At 41.4% G+C, this 20,223-nt stretch overlaps 1 protein-coding gene across 1 annotated transcript in view; it reads left to right on the top strand.

Annotated features, from left to right (window-relative positions):
- Positions 1-20,223, top strand: part of WWTR1 (WW domain containing transcription regulator 1) — a 123,277-nt gene that overhangs the window by 50,140 nt on the left and 52,914 nt on the right. The window contains exon 2 of the mRNA XM_005308209.5: positions 19,314-19,450. Within this exon, the coding sequence (XP_005308266.2) occupies positions 19,314-19,450 (137 nt within the window). The remainder of the gene's footprint in view (positions 1-19,313; positions 19,451-20,223) is intronic.

A 20,223-nucleotide genomic window follows, 5' to 3' on the forward strand; every position in this document is an offset into this window, starting at 1 on the left:
CATACAGATCAGTGGGCGTCTCTGCACATGCAGTACGGATGATATGTTCGTAAGGCCCTGTGTGGTGGTTCAGCTAGCAAATTCAGACGATTTGAAGTGGAGATGTAATTAACATGCTGGGTTTTTTCAGTCATTAAAGAAGGATTCTCACAAGTGTGATTCCCTTTAATGCTGAAATGGAATAAAAAGCCCCACTGAGAATGTACTTTTCTTAATAATGACAAAAATATTTTCAGTTTAATCTTTTTTACTGAACACAATAAATCCCCCACCCTGTCTGGATTAGGAAAATGACAGCAATAATTGAAGCGCAGCCATGAGTCTCCAGCACTGACAGGTGTTGGATATAAGATGTCCCTGGTAGTGCTGTGAAGCAGTGATACACACTGCTGAAGAGTGATAGGCTACATTTGATCTGGTGAGGGAGAATGTTGCTAGCTAATCTGGAAACCCCCACCCAGTTCTCCCACTAGTTTTAACAGCTGCCATGGGTTGCTGTGAAATATTGCTTAATTATAGAATTTTCCTTGATCCTCTTTATCCCCTTTAGAGATTTTTTGGCCCCACCCTTGCTCAAACTAACCACCTTCAGGCAAGGCATTCATGGTAGTATTATAGTGGCGCCGTTTATGCCACTGTAGTCAGGGAACTGTTGGTGTTGCCATGCTGAGCCATGCCAGTAAATATCGTTGCTGTGGGCTAAAACCATGTTTTTTCAATCTACTTGTGAGTTTCAAAATTTCTTTTTAAATGATTTTTTTATTTTTCTATACATAGTTAAGTGGGCCCAATCCTTCTCTCACTGAAGTCTTTTGGGAGTTTTGCAGAGAATAGACAGGCCTTGAGAGATCATTATGTATAGCTGTATCTCCTCTTTTAGAGAAGAAAAACTGAAATCCAGGTTTTTCCTTAAGGAAAGAAGGGCTATTTTACACATGCAGTAACTCTTTCACCCAAAATGTTGCATGTGGACAGATTATTACTCACATTTACACCTATTAACTCTAAAGAAGCAAAAGCATACTTCCGAATTCACTTCACTTGTTTGTTCCAGGGGTGAGTTCGATCCCATATTTTATTGTGGATTCATTACTGTCTAATAATTACCAACAGAGATTGTTCTAAATAAATCTTGACTCCATAAAAGCTAGTGGTGTTTTGTAGAATACTGGTGTTTCCCATACTGCAATAAAAAAGCTTCCATCTCTTCAGAAAACCATACTGGATTCACAGTACATATTTAAATTACAGCACATTAAGATGGAAAATTAAAAAACCACAAAGACATCCAAACTCTCATAAGAGGGACATTTTCTGAATTGAGGCTGAAAGGCCTTCACCAGCCCCTTACGCATCTTTGAACGTGGTACAAATAGTAAATCATTACCATCATTCATTCAGTAATGTTTCTTCATATTCAGATGCATAGTGTCAGAAATCAAGGCTTAAGCAGAACTTAAGTAGTGCATAGGCTTGTTTTGGCTGCATCTGCATAAGGTGAATTTTATCAATAGGGCAAAATTGGATGTCCATGGACATACACACAACTCCCACTGACTTCCATGGGAACCATAGACACAATTTAGCTCATTGTTTTTATAACTGAGGAATTACAATTGCTGTTGATTTATCATTTTATTCCAGCATTAAAAGGAATTTTCAGTTAAATGAAATTAACCATGCTAATGTAAAACCCTCAATATTTATGTATGTTGACACAAACCAAATTCTATAAACAATTCACTCTGCTGCTGCTATTCACTAATCTTTTTCAATAACAGCTTACTTAAAAATTACTTAAACTTAAAAATTCATGTTTCAGGAATTATTAATCCTTTTTGGAATTTGTAAAATTGTAGGAAACTCTGTCCTGAGTGTCACCAGCATTCTGATACATCCAAAGGCTAAAAAATTTGGGTTTTCCATTCTGGACTTTCATTTTTCTCCTTCCCTCAAATGTGATTGTACAAGAACTCAGGAAATTTCTCACAGCTCTTACCAAATAGGCAGTGCCAATGATATTTCCATATAGTATAATAGTATAATGGTAGTATAAGTAAATGAGGTGGGTTTGGGCCTTTTCATTTTATTTATTTTTATTTTCCTGCTCTGTTCCCCAGACAGCTGACAACGGAACTGGAGGGGGAAGTTTTCTTACTCACAGCATCTTTGGCCCTTCTCTTGCTCGAAAGCCTAGAAATCATAAGGGCCACACAGAGATGTAACTGCATTTATTTAAAATTGTCAGAAAACTTACTAGCCTAGGTATGTCTTGCTCATAAGCTTGCCCATAGCTGGGCAGAAGGAAAGACAATGATGGATACTGTAGGGCACCAGCGCAGAAGTGCTTTGGCCCTAGCCTCATAGGGTCTGAAGGGAAAGGCTTGTGGTAGCAGGTTCCTTGGGAAATCATTAATCTTTACTTCCTTTATCATAGGTCTAAGACTGGAGTGGTGGGAGCAGCAGCTCTTGCAGCTGCTCCTCCATTCATTCCACTGCTGAACTGAGGCAGGATGCTGGAGCTCCTGCTACAGGCCAGACAGTATAACAGCAGCTGCGTTCACACTGCCCCTGCAGCTGCAAGACCAGTTGCATTCAGTCCATGATTTAAGCACCCTTTCTTCCCCTAACCATATGGACTAGGAGGCCACTATTTTGAAAAAGAAAACTTAGATCCTGAAGAAGTTGAAGGCATCGGTCGTACATTCCCCCTGCCGAGCAGGGTTCTGTAAGGCTAATAGAACTTACATTTACATATGGATCACTCTAGATCAGCTGCATGGCCTCTTACAATCCATCGTGAAACAGTATTAAAATAATAATACATTTGATTTTGCACTTCTGTCTGTATCACTTTTCATCCCCATAGCTCAGTGCAGGTAAATATTATCACCATTGTACAAGTGGAGAGACTGTGGCACAAAGAAGTGAAGTGACTTGCCCAGAATCTAGAGTCCACGTATCAAAAACACAAATATATTTTTACACACTTGGTAACTTCAAGTAAAAGACCAAGCAAAAAAGTTAGTTATTTTCAACAAAGTTTCGCTTCCTTTTTGTGCCACCATATAAATCTGTTTATAAAGGAATCAACAAACAAACAAGCAAATGAACAAAAAATGCAGACGCAATTACTGATTTAAAATAACTAGCATTTGGAGTGGCTCGGAAAATCAGCTTTCAAACAGTTACCTTTAGAACCACTGCATGATTGGAAAAATAACTTTAAAAATATGTATAGCCACACAGAACCTGAAAAAGCAATTGTTAAAACGCTTAACATTTAGCATAGCTCAGTGACTGGAAAAATAGCTTCTTATAAAATGGCTTTTAATGTCAAAAACTGTTTTGCAGCTGGAAAAACAACTCTGTATGTGGAATATTTAACATATAGTACTGGAACAGGATCTCAAGGCATTTGAAAAGCTAATATCAGTACAACAATAATTAAAAAAAAAACTTGTTGACGTGGTGTAGCAACCTATCAACAGCCTGACTAAATCAACTATCTCACAGCTTTTTAGTAGTTAGCATAGGCTAGATTGACTAGAGCAATGCTTCTCAAAGCCGGCCCACCACTTGTTCAGGGAAAGCCGCGGGCAGTCCGGACCAGTTTGTTTACCTGCCGTGTCCGCAGGTTCGGCCGATCGCGGCTCCCACTGGCTGCGGTTCGCCGCTCCAGGCCAATGGGAGCTGCGGGAAAGGCGGCCAGGACATCCCTCGGCCCGCGCCGCTTCCCGCAGCCCCCATTGGCCTGGAGCGGCGAACCGCGGCCAGTGGGAGCCGCGATCAGCCGAACCTGTGGACGCAGCAGGTAAACAAACCGGCCCGGACCGCCAGGGGCTTTCCCTGAACAAGCGGCGGACCGGCTTTGAGAAGCACTGGACTAGAGTATAGTCTGAAAAAGAAATGGGACATCTCTCCGTCCACTGAGGATGCAGAAGGTACACTGTGCTGTTTTTTAATCTATCTGAGAGGGGACCAAGGCCTAATCAACTAAGAACTGAGATTTATTCTTTTAATTATTAGCGAGATGTCCCTCCTCCCCAGTACAGCATAACTTGACATACTCCCACTTGCTTCTTCCCTGCCTGGCCTACGTTTAGTACAATACGAGTTTATCTTGCATTAGTGTATTCAAATGAGATTTGAAAACAGATGGGGTGTTGATAAGGTAGAGATATATAGGAAGGTTCTTTTGGGTGGAAGGAGCTGCAAAAGAGGAAGTTCTCATACCCATTACTAATGGAATTGTTCAAGGAGACATAAAGAAGGCCAACAGTAGATGAGCAGAGGATAGGGGGACAGGAGTAAGATGAGAAAAGTACTGTGAAATAGACTGGAGCAAGTCCCTGGAGAGTTCTAGAAACATGGAAAGCTTTTTTGAACTGGATCTTGAAATAAATAGAAAGTCAGTGAAGTTGTTTGAAGACAGGAGTGATCTGGTGAAGGATACTGTTTTGTGTATGAAGTATTTGGAGTGATAAGAAAGAAAGCTACTCCCTTTGCAAAGAAAGAGAAGATTAGAGATTGTGGTGGTCAGTGGTGGATTTTTTAAGTGGGAGGGCGTGGGCAGGAACACGTTTTTAGAGAGCTGTGAAGGTATCAGGGGCAAAAGAATTCTACAAATAAACAAATAACAATTATTGTAAGACCTTAAGATGGAGACCAAATGATGGGAGAAGAAAGTGAGTCAAGAGAGAGAATTTTCTTGAGGCAATGGGTTATGTTAGAAATGTCCGGAGGTTTGTGGAGAAGAGACAAGAGAAAAGGGGAGGGGAAGTGAAGGAGAAAGTACTTATTGGAAGGGTTTGGGGGGTGGGGCGGAGTTTGGAGAGAGACGATATCAAATATTAACTCGAAAAAAGAAAGTAAATTTTCTGATTCATTTTCTGTGTCTTGAATTGTTTATCCAAGTAATCCCGTTCTCTTCTCCCCATTGTCTTGAAAGTTGGCTCTGTGTTCAAGCACTACACTTTGCCCACTCACTCTCATAATTAGGACCCCACCAAACTCATGGTCCATTTTGGTCAATTTCACAGTCATAGGATTTTAAAAATCATAAGTTTCATTATTTTAGCTATTTAAATCTGAAATTTCATGGTATTGTAATTGTAGGGGCCCTGACCCAAAAAGGAGTTGTGTGTGGTGGTGGTGGTGGGAGAGGGGGGCTTGTGGATGGTACTGCTACCTTTACGTCTGTGCTGCTGCTGGAGGCAGTGCTGAATTCATAGCTGAGATGCTGGAGAGAGGCGGCTGCAGGTCAGGAACCCAGCTCTGAAGGCAGAGCCACCGCCAGCAGCAGCACAGAAGTAAGGATGGCACGGTATGGTATTGCCACCCGTACTTCTGCGCTGCTGCTGGTGGGGCGTTGCCTTCAGAGCTGGGTCCCTGGCCAACAGCCGCTACTCTCTGGCTGCCCAGCTCTGAAGGCAGCACCGAAATAAGGGTGGCAATACCATGATCCTCCTAAAATAACCTTGTGACCTTCCTGCAACTCCCTTTTGGGTCAGGACCCCCAATTTGAGAAACGCTGGTCTTCCCCCGTGAAGGGGGAATAGGGTAAAGGCACACAAAAGACCAGATTTCACGGTCCGTGACACGGTTTTCATGGCAGTGAATTTGGTAGGGCCCTACTCATAATTATTTAACACTTATATTATGGGAGAGCCTACAGGCCATCCAGGCCGGAGCCCCATTGTGCTAAGTGCTGTACAAACACATTGTAAATGATAGTCCCTGACCCAAAGCTCTTACAGTCTAAAGATCAGATATAACAGCTGGATGATATAAACAGGTGGATTGGAGATAGGGAAGACAGGATAACAAAAATAAGATATGCATATCTTATTACCTTTAAGCAAATGGGTTGTCCTGTTGCTTCCAATGGGACTACTTGCATGCTTAAATGCTTGCTGGATTGGGGTCTAAAGGTGCCAAAGATATTAATTGAACTAAAAGCCAAAATATGAATAGTGCACCAGAAAATTTTCTTTAGTTTTCTAAACAAAATAATATAAAACCAAAAGTAAAGGAGTGGAACATCAGAAGTATATAAATAGCAATACAGTAGTCTTAGGAAAGCAACAACAACAAAAAATCCTAAATTGGGGTAAATTTTTTAAATGTAAAAATAGTTAAAATTTGCTTCCTCCTTGCCCCTTCAGTTGTGCAATAAAGTTTACTCCCAGGTTGAGATCTGGGATGCCACGTTTCTGTCTGGAGCAAAATTTTTACAGCTCTGTTACAAACCCCTGAAAATAAGAGATCTAATGGAAACACTGACAAGGCCACTAACGACAGTGATACTTGCCGGTGCCACCATAATAAATGGATAAAGAAATCATATTATTTCTCTCTCCCTGTGACATTATATACTCCATGCCAGCTGAAATGTTGATTTGCTGTTGACATTCACTTAATAAAATTAAATATTGCTTTTTCATATGATTCGGTGAATCCTTTCCTAGCACTGTTGTTATATAATATGGTAGTTAAGTAGTGAAACTTTAAAGCAAATTAGATTAGAAAAAGAAAAAGGATTGGATAGACTTTCTTCTTTCTTCTTTTTCTTGTTAGAAATACACATGTGCATGCAAGAGCAACACAAACACAGAAAATTCTGTATAGCATTTGCTCAGCACCTGGTGAGGTGAGAGCCTTTGGACTTCCTTTTGGGTAGGGAGTGTCCAAAGAGCTTGGGGGAACAGTAGCTGCAGCAGGCCAGAACTTGTCTTGCAAAAGGAAACAACAGCTAGGAAGGTAATAATACAGGTTTCCTTCTCATCTGTACCCTAAATCAAAGTACTCTATAATAGAAGACAGTTGCTGAAATGCTGGTAAATGAGAGGACTTCACACACATAAAAATAAACAAAACCAAACATCTCAACCTTGGGCTCAATCTTTAGAGATGGAGGCTTGCCTGAGTCTCAGTCGCAGTAAAGTGCCTTTACACCACTCTGGCAATGTAAAGTGACCTTAGATAGGATTGCCAGGTGTCCGGTTTTCGACCGGAACAGCCAGTCGAAAAGGGATCTTTGCAGCTCCGGTCAGCACCACTGACTGGACCGTTAAAAGTCTGGTTGGCGTGGGGCTGGCAGGCTCCCTACCTGGCTCCGTGCGACACCCCGGAAGTTACGACATGTCCCTCCGAGTCCTAGGCAGAAGCGCAGCCCGGGGGGCTCCGCATGCGTTGTCCCTGCCCTGAATGCCAGCTCCACAGTTCTCATTGGCCGGGAACTGCAGCCAATGGGAGCTGCCGGGGCGGTGCCTGTGGATGGGGGCAGCGAGCGCAGAGCCGCCTGGCCATGCTTCTGCCTAGGAGTTGGAGGAACACATCACCGCTTCCGGGAGTCGCCTGAGGTCAGCGCCACCTGGAGCCTGCACTCCCTCCCACACCCCAACCCCCTGCCCTAGCTCTGAGGCCCCTCCCACACCCTGAACCCCTTATTTATGACGCCACCCCAGAGCCCATACCCCTTGCTCACCCCAATGCCGTCCCAGCCCTGAACCCCCTTCTGCACCCACACCCCCTGGCCCAGCTCGGAACTCCCTCCCACACTTTGAACCTCTTGGCCCCAGCCCAGAGCCACCTCCTGCACCCCAAACCCCTCATTCCTGTCCCCACCCCAGAGCCTGCACCCCCAGCCAGAGCCATTACCTCCCACCCGCACCCGGGGAAGGGGCGTGACAGGGGGTGTGGCAAGAGTGTTAGGTTTTGTGCAATTAGAAAGTTGGCAACCCTAACCTTAGAGTGGGTGCAAATTTTAGGGCTGCTTGATGTCGTCAAAGCAGTATAAAAGGGGATTGTATTGTACCTGAGAATCAGGTGCAGTGTAGTTAAATGATAACTGAGACAGGTTTGGAAATAATTTACTTAACTAACAACAAGAAATAAGTTATAAATTAAACACAGTGCTGTTTAATTCTATCCTGGCTATATTCTGTCTCTGTCCCTGCAACTAGTTCCCATCTCTGAGGCCAAGTCTATACTGGGATTTTAGGAAACAAATCCCACTAGTGCTACCTCAGGTTCAGCCATACCAGTGATACCAGTGGGAAACCCTACTGGACAGGTTTAACTGCTGTGGTAGAAATATCGAAAGCTGCTGGTGCTTTATCTTTATATAGGCTTCCCGTTCCCATTGTTACTGATGGGAATTTTTTCCTAAAATTCCCTAGTCAGTCCTGAGTGTGACAGAGTCTGTGAGAATTCACAAGAAGTGTGGCACTGGGGAGTGTCCTGCAGGACATTTAGGCAACTTTAAATGCTCTGCTGAAGCTTAAACCCTTATAACACTCAAGAATCAGAACACTCTCAATATTAGCGCCTCACAGGATCAGGCCTACAGCTTAGGTTTAGACAATAACTAGGGTGAAGAACATTTAAATTAGTACTTGATTTCTGCTGGTCATATGCATATACTTTGGTCATGCAAAGCGAGAGCCTTGATTGAATGCAGGCCTTCTGAATGTGAGGTGTGTCCCACCTTGATCTTGAGAGAATATTTGGTCAGCTTGCTTCTGACATTAACAGTTACTTAAAACAATGTCACTTAGAGAGAGGGAAAATGGTGATTAAAATGTATAATTCATAACAATCTGCCAAAAGTAGCAGCTATCGCTCTGGGGAGGATGGAGCTGTTACCTTATTGCATGAAAGAGAGGTTTATTTCTGAGCACGTTGGAGGTCACTGGCTAGGCAGTAAATGGAAGCTCTTAGTGCAGAGATTTGCCATATGTCTGTTCTGTGCAAATAGATTGTTTTCTAAAATAAGCTCCTGAAACACTAACATATTGAAGGCAGTTCCATTACACTCTAACTCCCTGATGTACAGTTACTCTTTCATTACTGGATCCTTCATACTAGGGGTCATTGAACTTTTGTGCGGCTTGGATCTGGCTGTAATTTTACCAGAAATTGCAGTGTAGCTCAGTGAGTGAGATCACTAGACCACAGTGTTGTGGCCCGAGGTCAGCTTTTTAAATTAAAAAACAAAACAAAAAACTATCCATTTATATAAAACTCTGCCCACCACATGGTACAATACTAAAGCACTTGCAATTACTCTGAATTGAGAAAAGACGTCTTTCCCCCCCTCTTCCTTTCTTTCAGGGAACAGAAAGGAAAAAAAAGTTGGGCAATGACTTGGCTCTGCTTACAGAGATGTAAACAGATTTCCCAATGTTTAATAATGGTTGTATAGCCGGAAGTGGATGACTGTTCTCTAGCACAATGTGAGCTGTCACCCTGTGAAGAGCAGTAAATGAGTCAGAACATGTGGGTTGTTGATGTTGATGAGTCATCAGCTTCTCGCTTGCCTTAAAGCAGATTTACTTTGATGTGGCTCAGTCACAAAATCCACTCTTTTCGTCCCTGTGACAAACCTTTGGTAGTGATAGCCAAATTGTAAACTTGTATTATTTTATGTGACAGCACACTTGCAAAATAATAGATTTCAGATTAGTTCATCCTCCTCCTCTCCCCTTCATCTTTTTAGATGACTAGGTTTGAATCTAATGGGGGCTGGGGGGGAAAAAATCCATGAAATAGAAACCAGTGAGGTCAATTTATCATTAGAGTGGGTAATGGCAAAAGGAGGACTAACAGACTTTTCATGCTACTGCTTACTAATTTAAAGTAACTGATCCCTCTTGGCAAGGCAGCAGTGGAAGTCAGGGATTAGAGCCTAACAGTTTGAAAATATGATACATGAATTAGTTCAAAATTCTAAAGAACTTTCACATTTTAAAGTGGGAAGCCCACATTCAGATAGGAAACTTGTCACAAAGCACTAGGAGTTAGAGATGGAACAGAATCATAAAAATCTTATTAAAAATAGATAAGGACTTTTGCTTTACCATGTTACAAAGATGGGACAGCCACTAAGATCCCAGAGTTCATGGGCATAGAGCTCATGTTTGAAGTCATGAATGGTAAAGCTCCCTTTGATGTCAGGGAGAGGAGTGTTAGCCCACAGCTGAGCATTTTTGAAAATCCTACCCTTGCATTTTGTCTTTTCTGTCTACTTATATGGCCCGCATCACTGTAATATGTGAGTGCCTCACAGTAATTTAGAAATAGAAATAACTTCTATTGGTGAGAGAGACAAGCTTTTGAGTGGCTTGTCTCTCTCACCAACAGAAGTGGGTCCAATGAAAGATATTTCTTCATCCACCTTGTCTCTCTAACATCCTGGGACTGACATGGCTACAATTACACTGCTGAAACAAGTCTTAACTCTTAAGTCTTGTCTACCCGAAATAAGTTTTACGTTATAACTTAAGGTCTAAATTTAAACCAATATAGTTATATTCCAATATAAGTGTCTGCACAGGTGCTATATCTGTATAACCATATTGGTTTAACTGGTAAAACTTTCCCACGTAAACAAGGCCTTAGAGAAGGCTCTGTTGTCAAGGGGCTTTTACACATTGTCACCCAGGCTCAGACCTAATGCTGACTTTAATACTGCAAGATAAATACATACTTAGCCTTTAGCCAGTGAAGCCATAAGAATCAAATGGTATGAGCTGTTAAAGCTTTGCTGTCCGTCTTCGGAGTAGTTTGTCTTGTCCACGTAACAGAGTAAAACTGCATTGCAGTATTGTCCTCTTAACACTGAAGGGATGATTTGTGATTTATATTACTTGGTTTTGCCTGAAGCTTTCCCCTCTCTCTCTCTCTCTCTCTCTCTCTGTCTGATTTTTGTAAAAATCTTGCCTTGTGGGATTGGTAGTTCTAGAAATAAAACAGGGAGCAGCTGGGCTCATATAAACCCTCAGTAAGGGTGTTTGGAGAGTCCTTTGCATAGTGATTCTCTCCATTTTGCGTAGAAATACACAGACTTGAGCTGAAATACTTAAATGAGTCTTCGTTACAAAGACATTTCACTAGTATTAGTGAAACAGTCTCCTCTTTTTTTTTTACTTCAAGCACTGGACCAGCATCATACTTTTAAGCAATACAGTTCCACAAATAATGCTAAACTCAACCCTTAGTTACACTTGCACAGCCCTGCTGAATTCAGGTTGGCCACCAAACTTAATGCATGTTGTTATACTTTTATAATAGTGTTCTGCATAAGACCCATGTCTCTTTCAGTGTTTGTGATTCTGTGCTGGTAATGTATCTTAATTCTGTAGTTCTCAAAGTTGATCCGCCGCTTGTTCAGGGAAAGCCCCATGCGAGCCGGGCCAGTTTGTTTACCTGCCGCGTCCGCAGGTTCAGCCGATCGCGGCTCCCACTGGCTGCGGTTCACTGCTCCAGGCCAATGGGGGCTGCAGGAAGGCTGGCCAGCACATCCATCAGCCCGCGCCGCTTCCCGCAGCCCCCATTGGCCTGGGAGCCGTGATCGGCTGAACCTGCAGACGTGGCAGGTAAACAAACTGGCCCGGCCCGCCAGTGGCTTTCCCTGAACAAGCGACTTTGAGAACCACTGTCTTAATTGATTCTGATACTGGAATTTCATGCGTTTCCTGGATTCTCCCCTAAAGGAGTGTTTGAACTTTAGACTGAACACAAGGAGCTACCCAGATGTTCTGCATTCGAAAGTTTGAAACCCATTCACGAAGTTCCATGTCTTGCTCATCAGCCTTTAGCATAAAAGAGATTGCTTTGAATTGAAACTTGTCAGTTCTGATAACCAAGAGGTCATGGGATTGGTATAAGGCTCACCCCATGCAGCTTTTTCAGTGTCCAACCTAGACCTTTCTGGTCCAGGTAACAAGACATTGGGCCAAATTCTGATTTCAGTTACCCTGGTATAAATCCATTGATTTCAATGGAATGGGGGGATATACATGCTTTTGCAAGGGCTTAGTTTGGTCTCCAAAAGGTTAAAAAAAACTATCTAGAGAGCTGTGATTTATTGTTTATTTTAAAAAACAGCATTGGATATGAGTGGAAAATGAACCATCTTCCTCTTTTCATACTTCCTGCTACCTCTCTAAATGCCATATAATTTTTTTTTTTGCAAGATCCTTTAGAGTTGGAATCTAATTTTTAGAGTTGGTGTTAGTTTTAAACCTGTACTGGTACTAATTTTCTTTTTACTAACAATAACTCTTCACATCTAGTAATGTTAAATAAACAGTGTCGGTCAATCACAGTCTTTTCCTTGAATAATGGGATAAAAACCTGTCTAGTGGGCTTAGTTAAAAGTTCCAGTAGTGATCAACAATTCCTTGATCTTGAGAATCACAATATGAACGCCATACTTCAGCCCCTATATTAGAAACTCTCTCTTCAAGTTTTTGAATGGAGTAGATATGTTTGTACACTGCTAGATTGGCATCAACATGGGCAATTCAGGGCACTTGTGGCTTTTGGCTAAGGCTATTGAGAACATTTCAAATTTACATAGAGCATTCCTGGGGGGGAGGGGAGGGGGGTCATGCAGCTGCATAGTTTTAGATCTGTGATCCCTACATTTTTGGATCAATTTCTCAATTCTTTGGGATGTTCAGGAGCCTTGTCACATGGCTATCATTGCTTTACTTCTCACATGTATAATTAAGGCACAGATTATTGTTGTTCATGTAAACAGGATAAAGTTTTTGAACAATACCAATATTAGTTGCAGCTACAGTTTTGTGACTAGCTGCTTTGCATGGCAATTTGCAGAACATTTTTATCATCAGTTTTTGTAAGTCTTTTTATCTGAGAAGGGTTTTATTGCAGTGACATGGCTTGTTTGATTAAATTTGTTTTACATCTTTAACTTACAGTTAATAAAGACAAAATGTGCAGATTGTGCTGATTTTTGTGTAAGATTGCAATAATACTTTCTAAAAATGTCTTAACTTAAAAAGAAAATGATTCTTTGTTTATTTATATCAGATGTTGTTTGGTTTCTTCATGTTTTGTGCTGTTTTAATCCTGACTGTTCTAATAGCTAAGAAAAGGCACAAAGTTCACAGGAAGCAAATGGCAGAGCTGTTCCTTGTAATCCCTGGTAGGCAGGGCATCTTCAGTGGGCATATTTTAAATTGCATGAAATGGGCGGAGAATTGGCTCATGATACAAAGAGGGGGGAAAAAAACCTCTTTTACAGAACTGCAACTCATTTCATCCTAATTTGGTGATCAGAAATCAAGTGCTCTGACAGACAAATGTGACAAATGTTTCCAAAAGAACAGCTATCACTTGACTGTGGCATTTATAGTATATCACAGATCGTACTAGGATAGATGTATTAATAAAAACAAAGAGTTTCAATTCCATTGTTTTGTTAAACTAAAAAATATATTTACCTCATTCTAAAGTGCCCTAACATTGAAGCTTGGTCCCCACATGCAAGGTCTGAAATAGTCCAGGGCACTCTGCAAGGCCAGTCTATTTACCCAAGCTCTGAGATGAGGAGGGGCATGATGAGGCCTGGTATTTATGGATGAAGTGGAGTACAGTTTGGGTTTGACTTTATTTCTTCTTGCTGATTTTCCTGTGTCGGGTGGGTAGAAATTGCTGGCTTATTTAATAGTCATGTATTGTTTATATAATGATGGTTTTAAAGTATGTACGAATTACTAAGAGCTTGGGACAGGTACCTTTGTTATACACATGAATCAAAAGAAGTAAAATAAACATATAACTTGCAAATATCATTAATATCTTCAATACTGACTCAAGTAATGCAACCCCTGTATGTGATCACTGCTGCTGGTCTGAATGAGAAAAAAGTAATCATGTTTCTTAGTCTATTAATGCCTGTTGCTTGCAGGAAATCATTGAAATGCAAGAATGCTAATACTGAAAGGAACTTTGATAAGAGAGGAGGATTTTAAAGCCGGGTATTTTAGTATTCTTGTGTGTTTTTCTTTTTGTTAAGAGCTCTTCCTATTGTACATAATTGGTAGTTGCAGTTTAAGGTTTCTGTTTTGTAGTAAGAGTCACAGGCACGTTCTGACAAGTTATGGGTTACCTAATACAACTGGCTTTATAAATACTTTAACTTGTGCATCAAGTTCTTCTAAAGGAATGTATGCTTCCAGTTTATAAAGCTGTATCTGCCTTTGAAAATCACTTAGAAGGAAATTTTAATCTGGCTTAATTTTTTTATCTTGACTACATTTTAAAGGATTGTAAAATAACTTGAAAGTGAAGAATCTATTCTGACATAAGATTAATTAAGATAGTATTTCAGTAATTTCTAAAGATTATGTTTTAATACATGCTTATCCCTACTTGGGCAGTACATTTTCCCCCTATATGTTTGTTAGAAATCCCAAATGCACAACCCTGATTAAATTTAATCTTTTTACTTGAATTTAGTGTGCCAGTTCAAACAGAATGGTGGGCCTTTAAAAAGAATTGACAGTTGCTATAATTACCCCCCACCCTATTTAAAAGTAAATTGGACTATACACTAGAGAAGGGGTTCTCAAACTGGGGGTCAGGACCCCTCAGGGGGTCGCGAGGTTATTACATGGGGGGTCGCAAGCTGTCAGCCTACACCCCAAACCCCACTTTGCCTCCAGCATTTATAATGGTGTTAAATATATTAAAAAGTGTGTTTAATTTATTAGGGGGGTTGCACTCAATGGCTTGCTGTGTGAAAGGGGTCGCCAGTAAAAAAGTTTGAGATCTACTGCACTAGAGAACATTGCCAAATTTATTTTTATAACTGCAACTTTCATACAAACCATTTATAACACTTTAGAGTTGGAGGTAGACTTGAAAGAGATCATTTCACAGAACCGGCTACAATGATTCTTATACTGACAGAAAGGGAAAGTGAAGTAGAATACATGGAAAAAAGCTGAAATGTTAATAGTGGTAAAGGCTTGCATGGAGGGCAAGATGGAAGGATGAAATAATGGGGGACGGGAAACATGAGTGAGGTGTATTGCTATAGCCTATGATCAGCTAAGGAGAAAGTATTAAGGCGAGGCTTGAAAGGAAGTGACTCAGGTGTGTGATCTACAGTTGTGGAGACTGGGAGTAGGTTAAATGTGAAATGAAAAGTAAAAACAAACAAGCAAACAATTATCAGAGGTATAAAGACAGCCTCAAAACTACTTGTTCATTTTGTTAAGGATTTTTTCTGCTTGGGGTTTATATTATTTCTGGCAATATCCAAACCTGACTTTAGAGCTTTTGGAGGAGTGGGACGGTAACATCACAGTAGGCTGTTGTGATCTCACATACAATTGACCCAGGGTAGGTGTCTGGTCCTTTGGAACTGGAAGTAACCTGAATGATGATGTGATTTTTAGTGCAAGGGGCCATCTATCACAAAAACAAGCTTGCCTGGGTGGCAAGATAGACCAGACCAAGGGGACTGACTGTGACTCCATGTTAAGGCTGTTACAGTGCTTGAGGAGTTCACAGCTGATACTTGGTTGGTGAAATCTAAGTATAGAACTCACACCCAGTTTGGGATTTGTGCCTTGGTTTGTAACAGTCTGTCCTGAGGTTGGCAGTCGCGTTTGTGAGCCACTCCAGATAGCTTGACAGCTGTAACCTGATTTGCAGCTCTCCCAGAGAGGAAAAGGCAACTGGAGTCTTAGGATGAGGGGTGGAGACTGTGATAACAGGAAGGTGGTGACAATTGGTCCGGAACAGAGTCCAGTGAAGATACCAGTGATGGGTCCTGTATACAGGGCATGGGGCACCCCCCTTCCCGTAAATATGCAAAAACACACACAGATAGGTGTGTGTGTGTGAATTGTGAACACAGCAAATCTATAGAAGTCTGATACCAGTTTGCTGTGTTTCCAATTCATAGTTAGTAACAGCGTCAGGGCATTCTTCTCCACTGCTTCTGAGACATCTACGCCGACTATGCAGTCAAGATCTGAAATGAGGCAAGCCACAAGGATTTTGAGTGGGGCTGGAATGCTGGATTTACTACTCAAGCCACAGACTGAAGTGATTGTAGAGCACTCTAAAGTGTTACAACAGGTTAAAGAATATTTAGATAAATTAGATATATTCAGGTCATCGGGGCCTGATGAAATTCATCCTAGGCTAGTTAAGGAACTAGCTGAAGCAGTCTCGGAACCAAGAGCTCATAGAGGATGGGTGAGTTCCCAGAGGATTGGAGAAGGGCAAACATAGTTCCTGTCCTTAAAAACAGGAACAAAGAGGACCTAGAGAATTATAGACCAGCCTAACTTCAATACCTGGAAAGATACTGGAACAAATTATTAAACAGACCGTGTGTAAGCACCTGGAGGATAAAAGAGTTATAAGGATTAGCCAGCATGGATTTGGCAAGAACACGTAATGCAAAACCAATCTAATTTCCTTCTTTGACAGGGTTATTGGCCTAGTGGGTAGGAGGTAAGCAATAGACATGATACATCTTGATTTTAGTAAGGCTTTATACACAGTCCCACATGACATTCTTATAAGCAAACTAAGGAAGTGGTCTAGATCAAGTTACTATAAGATGGGTGCACAAGTGGGTGAATGACAATACTCAAAGAATAGTTATCAATGGTCAATCACTGTCAAACTGGGAAGGGCTTATCGGTATCCTGCATGGGTCAATCCTGGGTCTGGTATTTTTCAATATTTTCATTAATGACTTGGATAATGGAGTGGGGTATGGTTCTAAAATTTGCAGATGACATCAAGCTGGGAGGGGTGGCAAGCACTTTGGAGGACAGGATGAGAATTCAAAATGACCTTGACAAATCGAGAATTGGTCTGAAATTGACAAGATGAAATTAAATAAAGATACGTGCAAGTATATGTAGGAAGGAAAAATCAAGTGCACAACTACAAAATGGGAAATAACTGGCTAAGTGGTTGTTCTGCTGAAAAGGATCTGGGGGTTATAGTGGATCACAAATTGAATATGAGTCAACTGTGTGATGCAGTTGCAAAAAAGGCTAATATCATTCTGGTGTGTATTAGCAGGAGTGTTGTGTGAAAGACACGGGAGGCAACTGTCCTGTTGGCACTGGTGAGGTCTCACCTGGAATACTGTATCCAATTCTGGGTGCCTCATTTTAGAAAAGATGTGGATAAATTGGAGAGAGTTCAGAGGAGAGCAAAGCAAATGATAAAAGGGTTAGAAAACCTGACCTACGAGGAAAGGTTAAAAAGCTGAGCATGTTTAGTCTTGAGAAAAGAAGACTGAGGGTGGACCTGATGAGTAAGGCTGCGAGTCTTTCACGGAGGTCACGGAAGTCAGGGATTCCATGACTTTCCGGAATCTCCATGACTTCTGCAGTTGCAGCCACACTGGCCACTGGTCCGGTGTCCCTAGGGCCAGCCACAGGGAGTAGTGGTCTAGGAGTAGCAACGGTGCCTCAGGGCCTCCTCCCCTCCCCCCTACAGCCGGAGAAGTGGCGGCGGGACCATGGACCGCCCCACCCCAGGAACGGCAGTGGGGCCACAGGCCACCCCCTGGGAGCAACAGTGACCACCAGAGCACCCACCCCAGAGCAGCAGGGTCTGCTGGAGTGCGCCCCCTCCCCCAGCACCTAAGTTTTAGTTAGGGGTATTTTTAGTAAAAGTCATGGACAGGTCGCTGGCTGTGACTTTTTGTTTATTGCCCTTGACCCGTCCATGACTTTTTTACTAAAAATACCCGTGACTAATAGCCTTACTGATGAGTCCTCAGGTATGTTAAGGACTGTTATAAGGAGGACTGTGATCAATTGTTCTCCATGTCCACTGAAGTAATGAGCTTAATCTGCAGAAAAGGAGAATTAGGTTAGATATTAGGAAAACCTTTTTCTAACTATCAGGGTAGTTAAGCTCTGGAATAGGCTTCCAAGGGAGGTTGTGGAATCCTCATTGTTGGGGGGTTTTAAGAGCAGGTTGGACAAACACCTTCCAGGGATGATCTAGGCTTTCTTGGTCTTATCTCAAGGGGGTTGGACTTTCAAGGTCCCTTCCAGCCCTACATTTCTATGATTCTATGAAAATTGTAGTGGACCTTCAATCATTTTTGTTGCTCTTCTCTGGACTTTCTCCAATTTGTCCACATCTTTCCTGAAATGTGGTGCCCAGAACTGGACTCAATACTCCAGTTGAGGCCTAATCAGCACCGAGTAGAGCGGAAGAGTTACTTATCGTGTCTTGCTTACAACATTCTTGCTAATACATCCCAAAATGAGGTTTGCTTTTTTTGCAAGAATGTTACACTGACTCATGTTTAGCTTGTGATTCACTGTGATCCCCCAGATCTTTTTCTGCAATTCCTAGACAGTTATTTCCCACGTTGTATATGTGCAACTGATTGTTCCTTCCTAAGTGGAGTACTTTGCATTTGTCCTTATTAAATTTCATCCTATTTACTTCAGACCCATTTCTACAGTTTGTCTAGATCATTTTGAATTTTAATCCTATACTCCAAGACACTTGCAACCCATCCCAGCTTGGTATTGTCCGCCAACTTTATAAGTGTACTCTCTATGCCATTGTCTAAAATCACTGATGAAGATCTCGAACAGAACTGGAACCAGAACTGATCCCTGTGGGGCCCCACTCGGTATGCCCTTTCAGCTTGACTGTGAACCACTGATAAGTACTCTTGGGAACAGTTTTCCAACCAGTTATGCACTTACAACCTACATGGAGCTACTATGAGATATTTCCCTAGTTTGTTTATGAGAAGGTCATGTGAGACAGCATCAAAAGTCTTACTAAAATCAAGATATACCACATCTATCGCTTCCCCCCATCCACAATGCTTGTTGTCCTGTCAAAGAAAGCTATTAGGTTGGTTTGACACAATTTGTTCTTGACAAATCCATGCTGACTGTTATTTGTCACTTTATTATCTTCTAGGTGTTTGCAAATTGATTCCTTAATTATTTGCTCCATTATCTTTCCAGTTACTGAAGTTAAGATGGCTAGTCTGTATTTCCCCGGGTTGTTGTTATATCCCTTTTTATAGATTGGCACTATATTTTCCCTTTTCCAGTCCTCTGGAATTTCTCCCGTCTTTTTGAAGATAACCGCTATTGGCTCAGATATCTCCTCAGTCAGTTCCTTGAGTATTCTAGGCTAGGTTTTATCAGGTCCTGGTGACCTGAAGACATCTAATTTGTCAAAGACATCATTGTGAGTGCCACCATTTGTCCAAATTCGTGAAGGTGATCCATACGGAAAGGTAAGCAAAGTGGTGTCACAGCAGATAGAAAACTTGGAAGGCTGCAATTCATTCAAGAGTAAAAGTAAAGGACAGCATTATAGGTGTTTATAAATGGATTGGGGTGAATCGAGAAGGATGGATAAATGAAGGATCTGAGGAATAATTGATTCCTTTTATGGCACTATGTTCTGACAATCTGCATAGTATGCTTGAGGTTTTCCTTTTAAATTGATCTCCCTTTCTTTCCCTTTTGCAGTCATATTGAAAAAATTACAACATGGCAAGACCCTCGAAAGACCATGAATCAGCCACTGAATCATATGAACCATCATCCTGCAGCGACTTCGACACCAGTGCCGCAGAGATCAATGGCAATGTCCCAGCCAAATCTGGGTAAGTATTGCAAGTCATTTCCTAACTTAAAAAAAAAGGAGTGGAACTGGCTGTTTATTATACTAGCATTTTCCAATGTACTTTTTGCTTGAGGGCAGGTAACTGTGGACATCAGTGATCCTGTCATCAGGCCAAATAGTATAGTCCCTGTTTCCTCTGTCTATTATTTCTTTCCGAAATCTCAGGAACAAGGGAATAACAACATTGTTACTGCTTGAGATAAGGTTCTGACATTGTCAAGAGGCTTTTTGTTTTGGAACCTCCACGCCAAATCCCTTTTGTGGTATTGAGGAGGACAGAAAAATATATCACCCCAATACTTTTCCATTCAAGCGTGCTATAAAACATGCCTTCACCACCACTACATTTTATCATTCTCAAAGCTATAGTACAAAGTTCTGGTAGAAGAAATCTGCCTTGAGCCTTTCCTCTATCTGATCAAGTCCATTGCATGTATTAGATTGTTAGATTCTGCAGCAGAAGTTGCTTAAATGCTTTCAAAACAAAGCTATTCTATTTACATTGATCTATGTCAGGTGGAGGGATGTGAGAACCACTTACAAATGGAATGGATTTTAAAAGAAACAGTTTAAATACTAGATTTTCAATAATGAAATGTGAAGACATTTGCTGAATGGCTTGGGTACTTAGGTACCTGTTGAGTCAGCAAAACACTTAGGAATGTGCTTAACTTTAAGCATGTGCTTACGGTAAGTCCATGAAGATTTAAGAGGAAACTAAAAAGGAAAGAAAAACCTTCCTTATATGCTTAA

Source organism: Chrysemys picta, chromosome 9 (genome assembly GCF_011386835.1).
Source record: "Chrysemys picta bellii isolate R12L10 chromosome 9, ASM1138683v2, whole genome shotgun sequence".
Classification (NCBI taxonomy): Eukaryota; Metazoa; Chordata; order Testudines; family Emydidae; genus Chrysemys; species Chrysemys picta.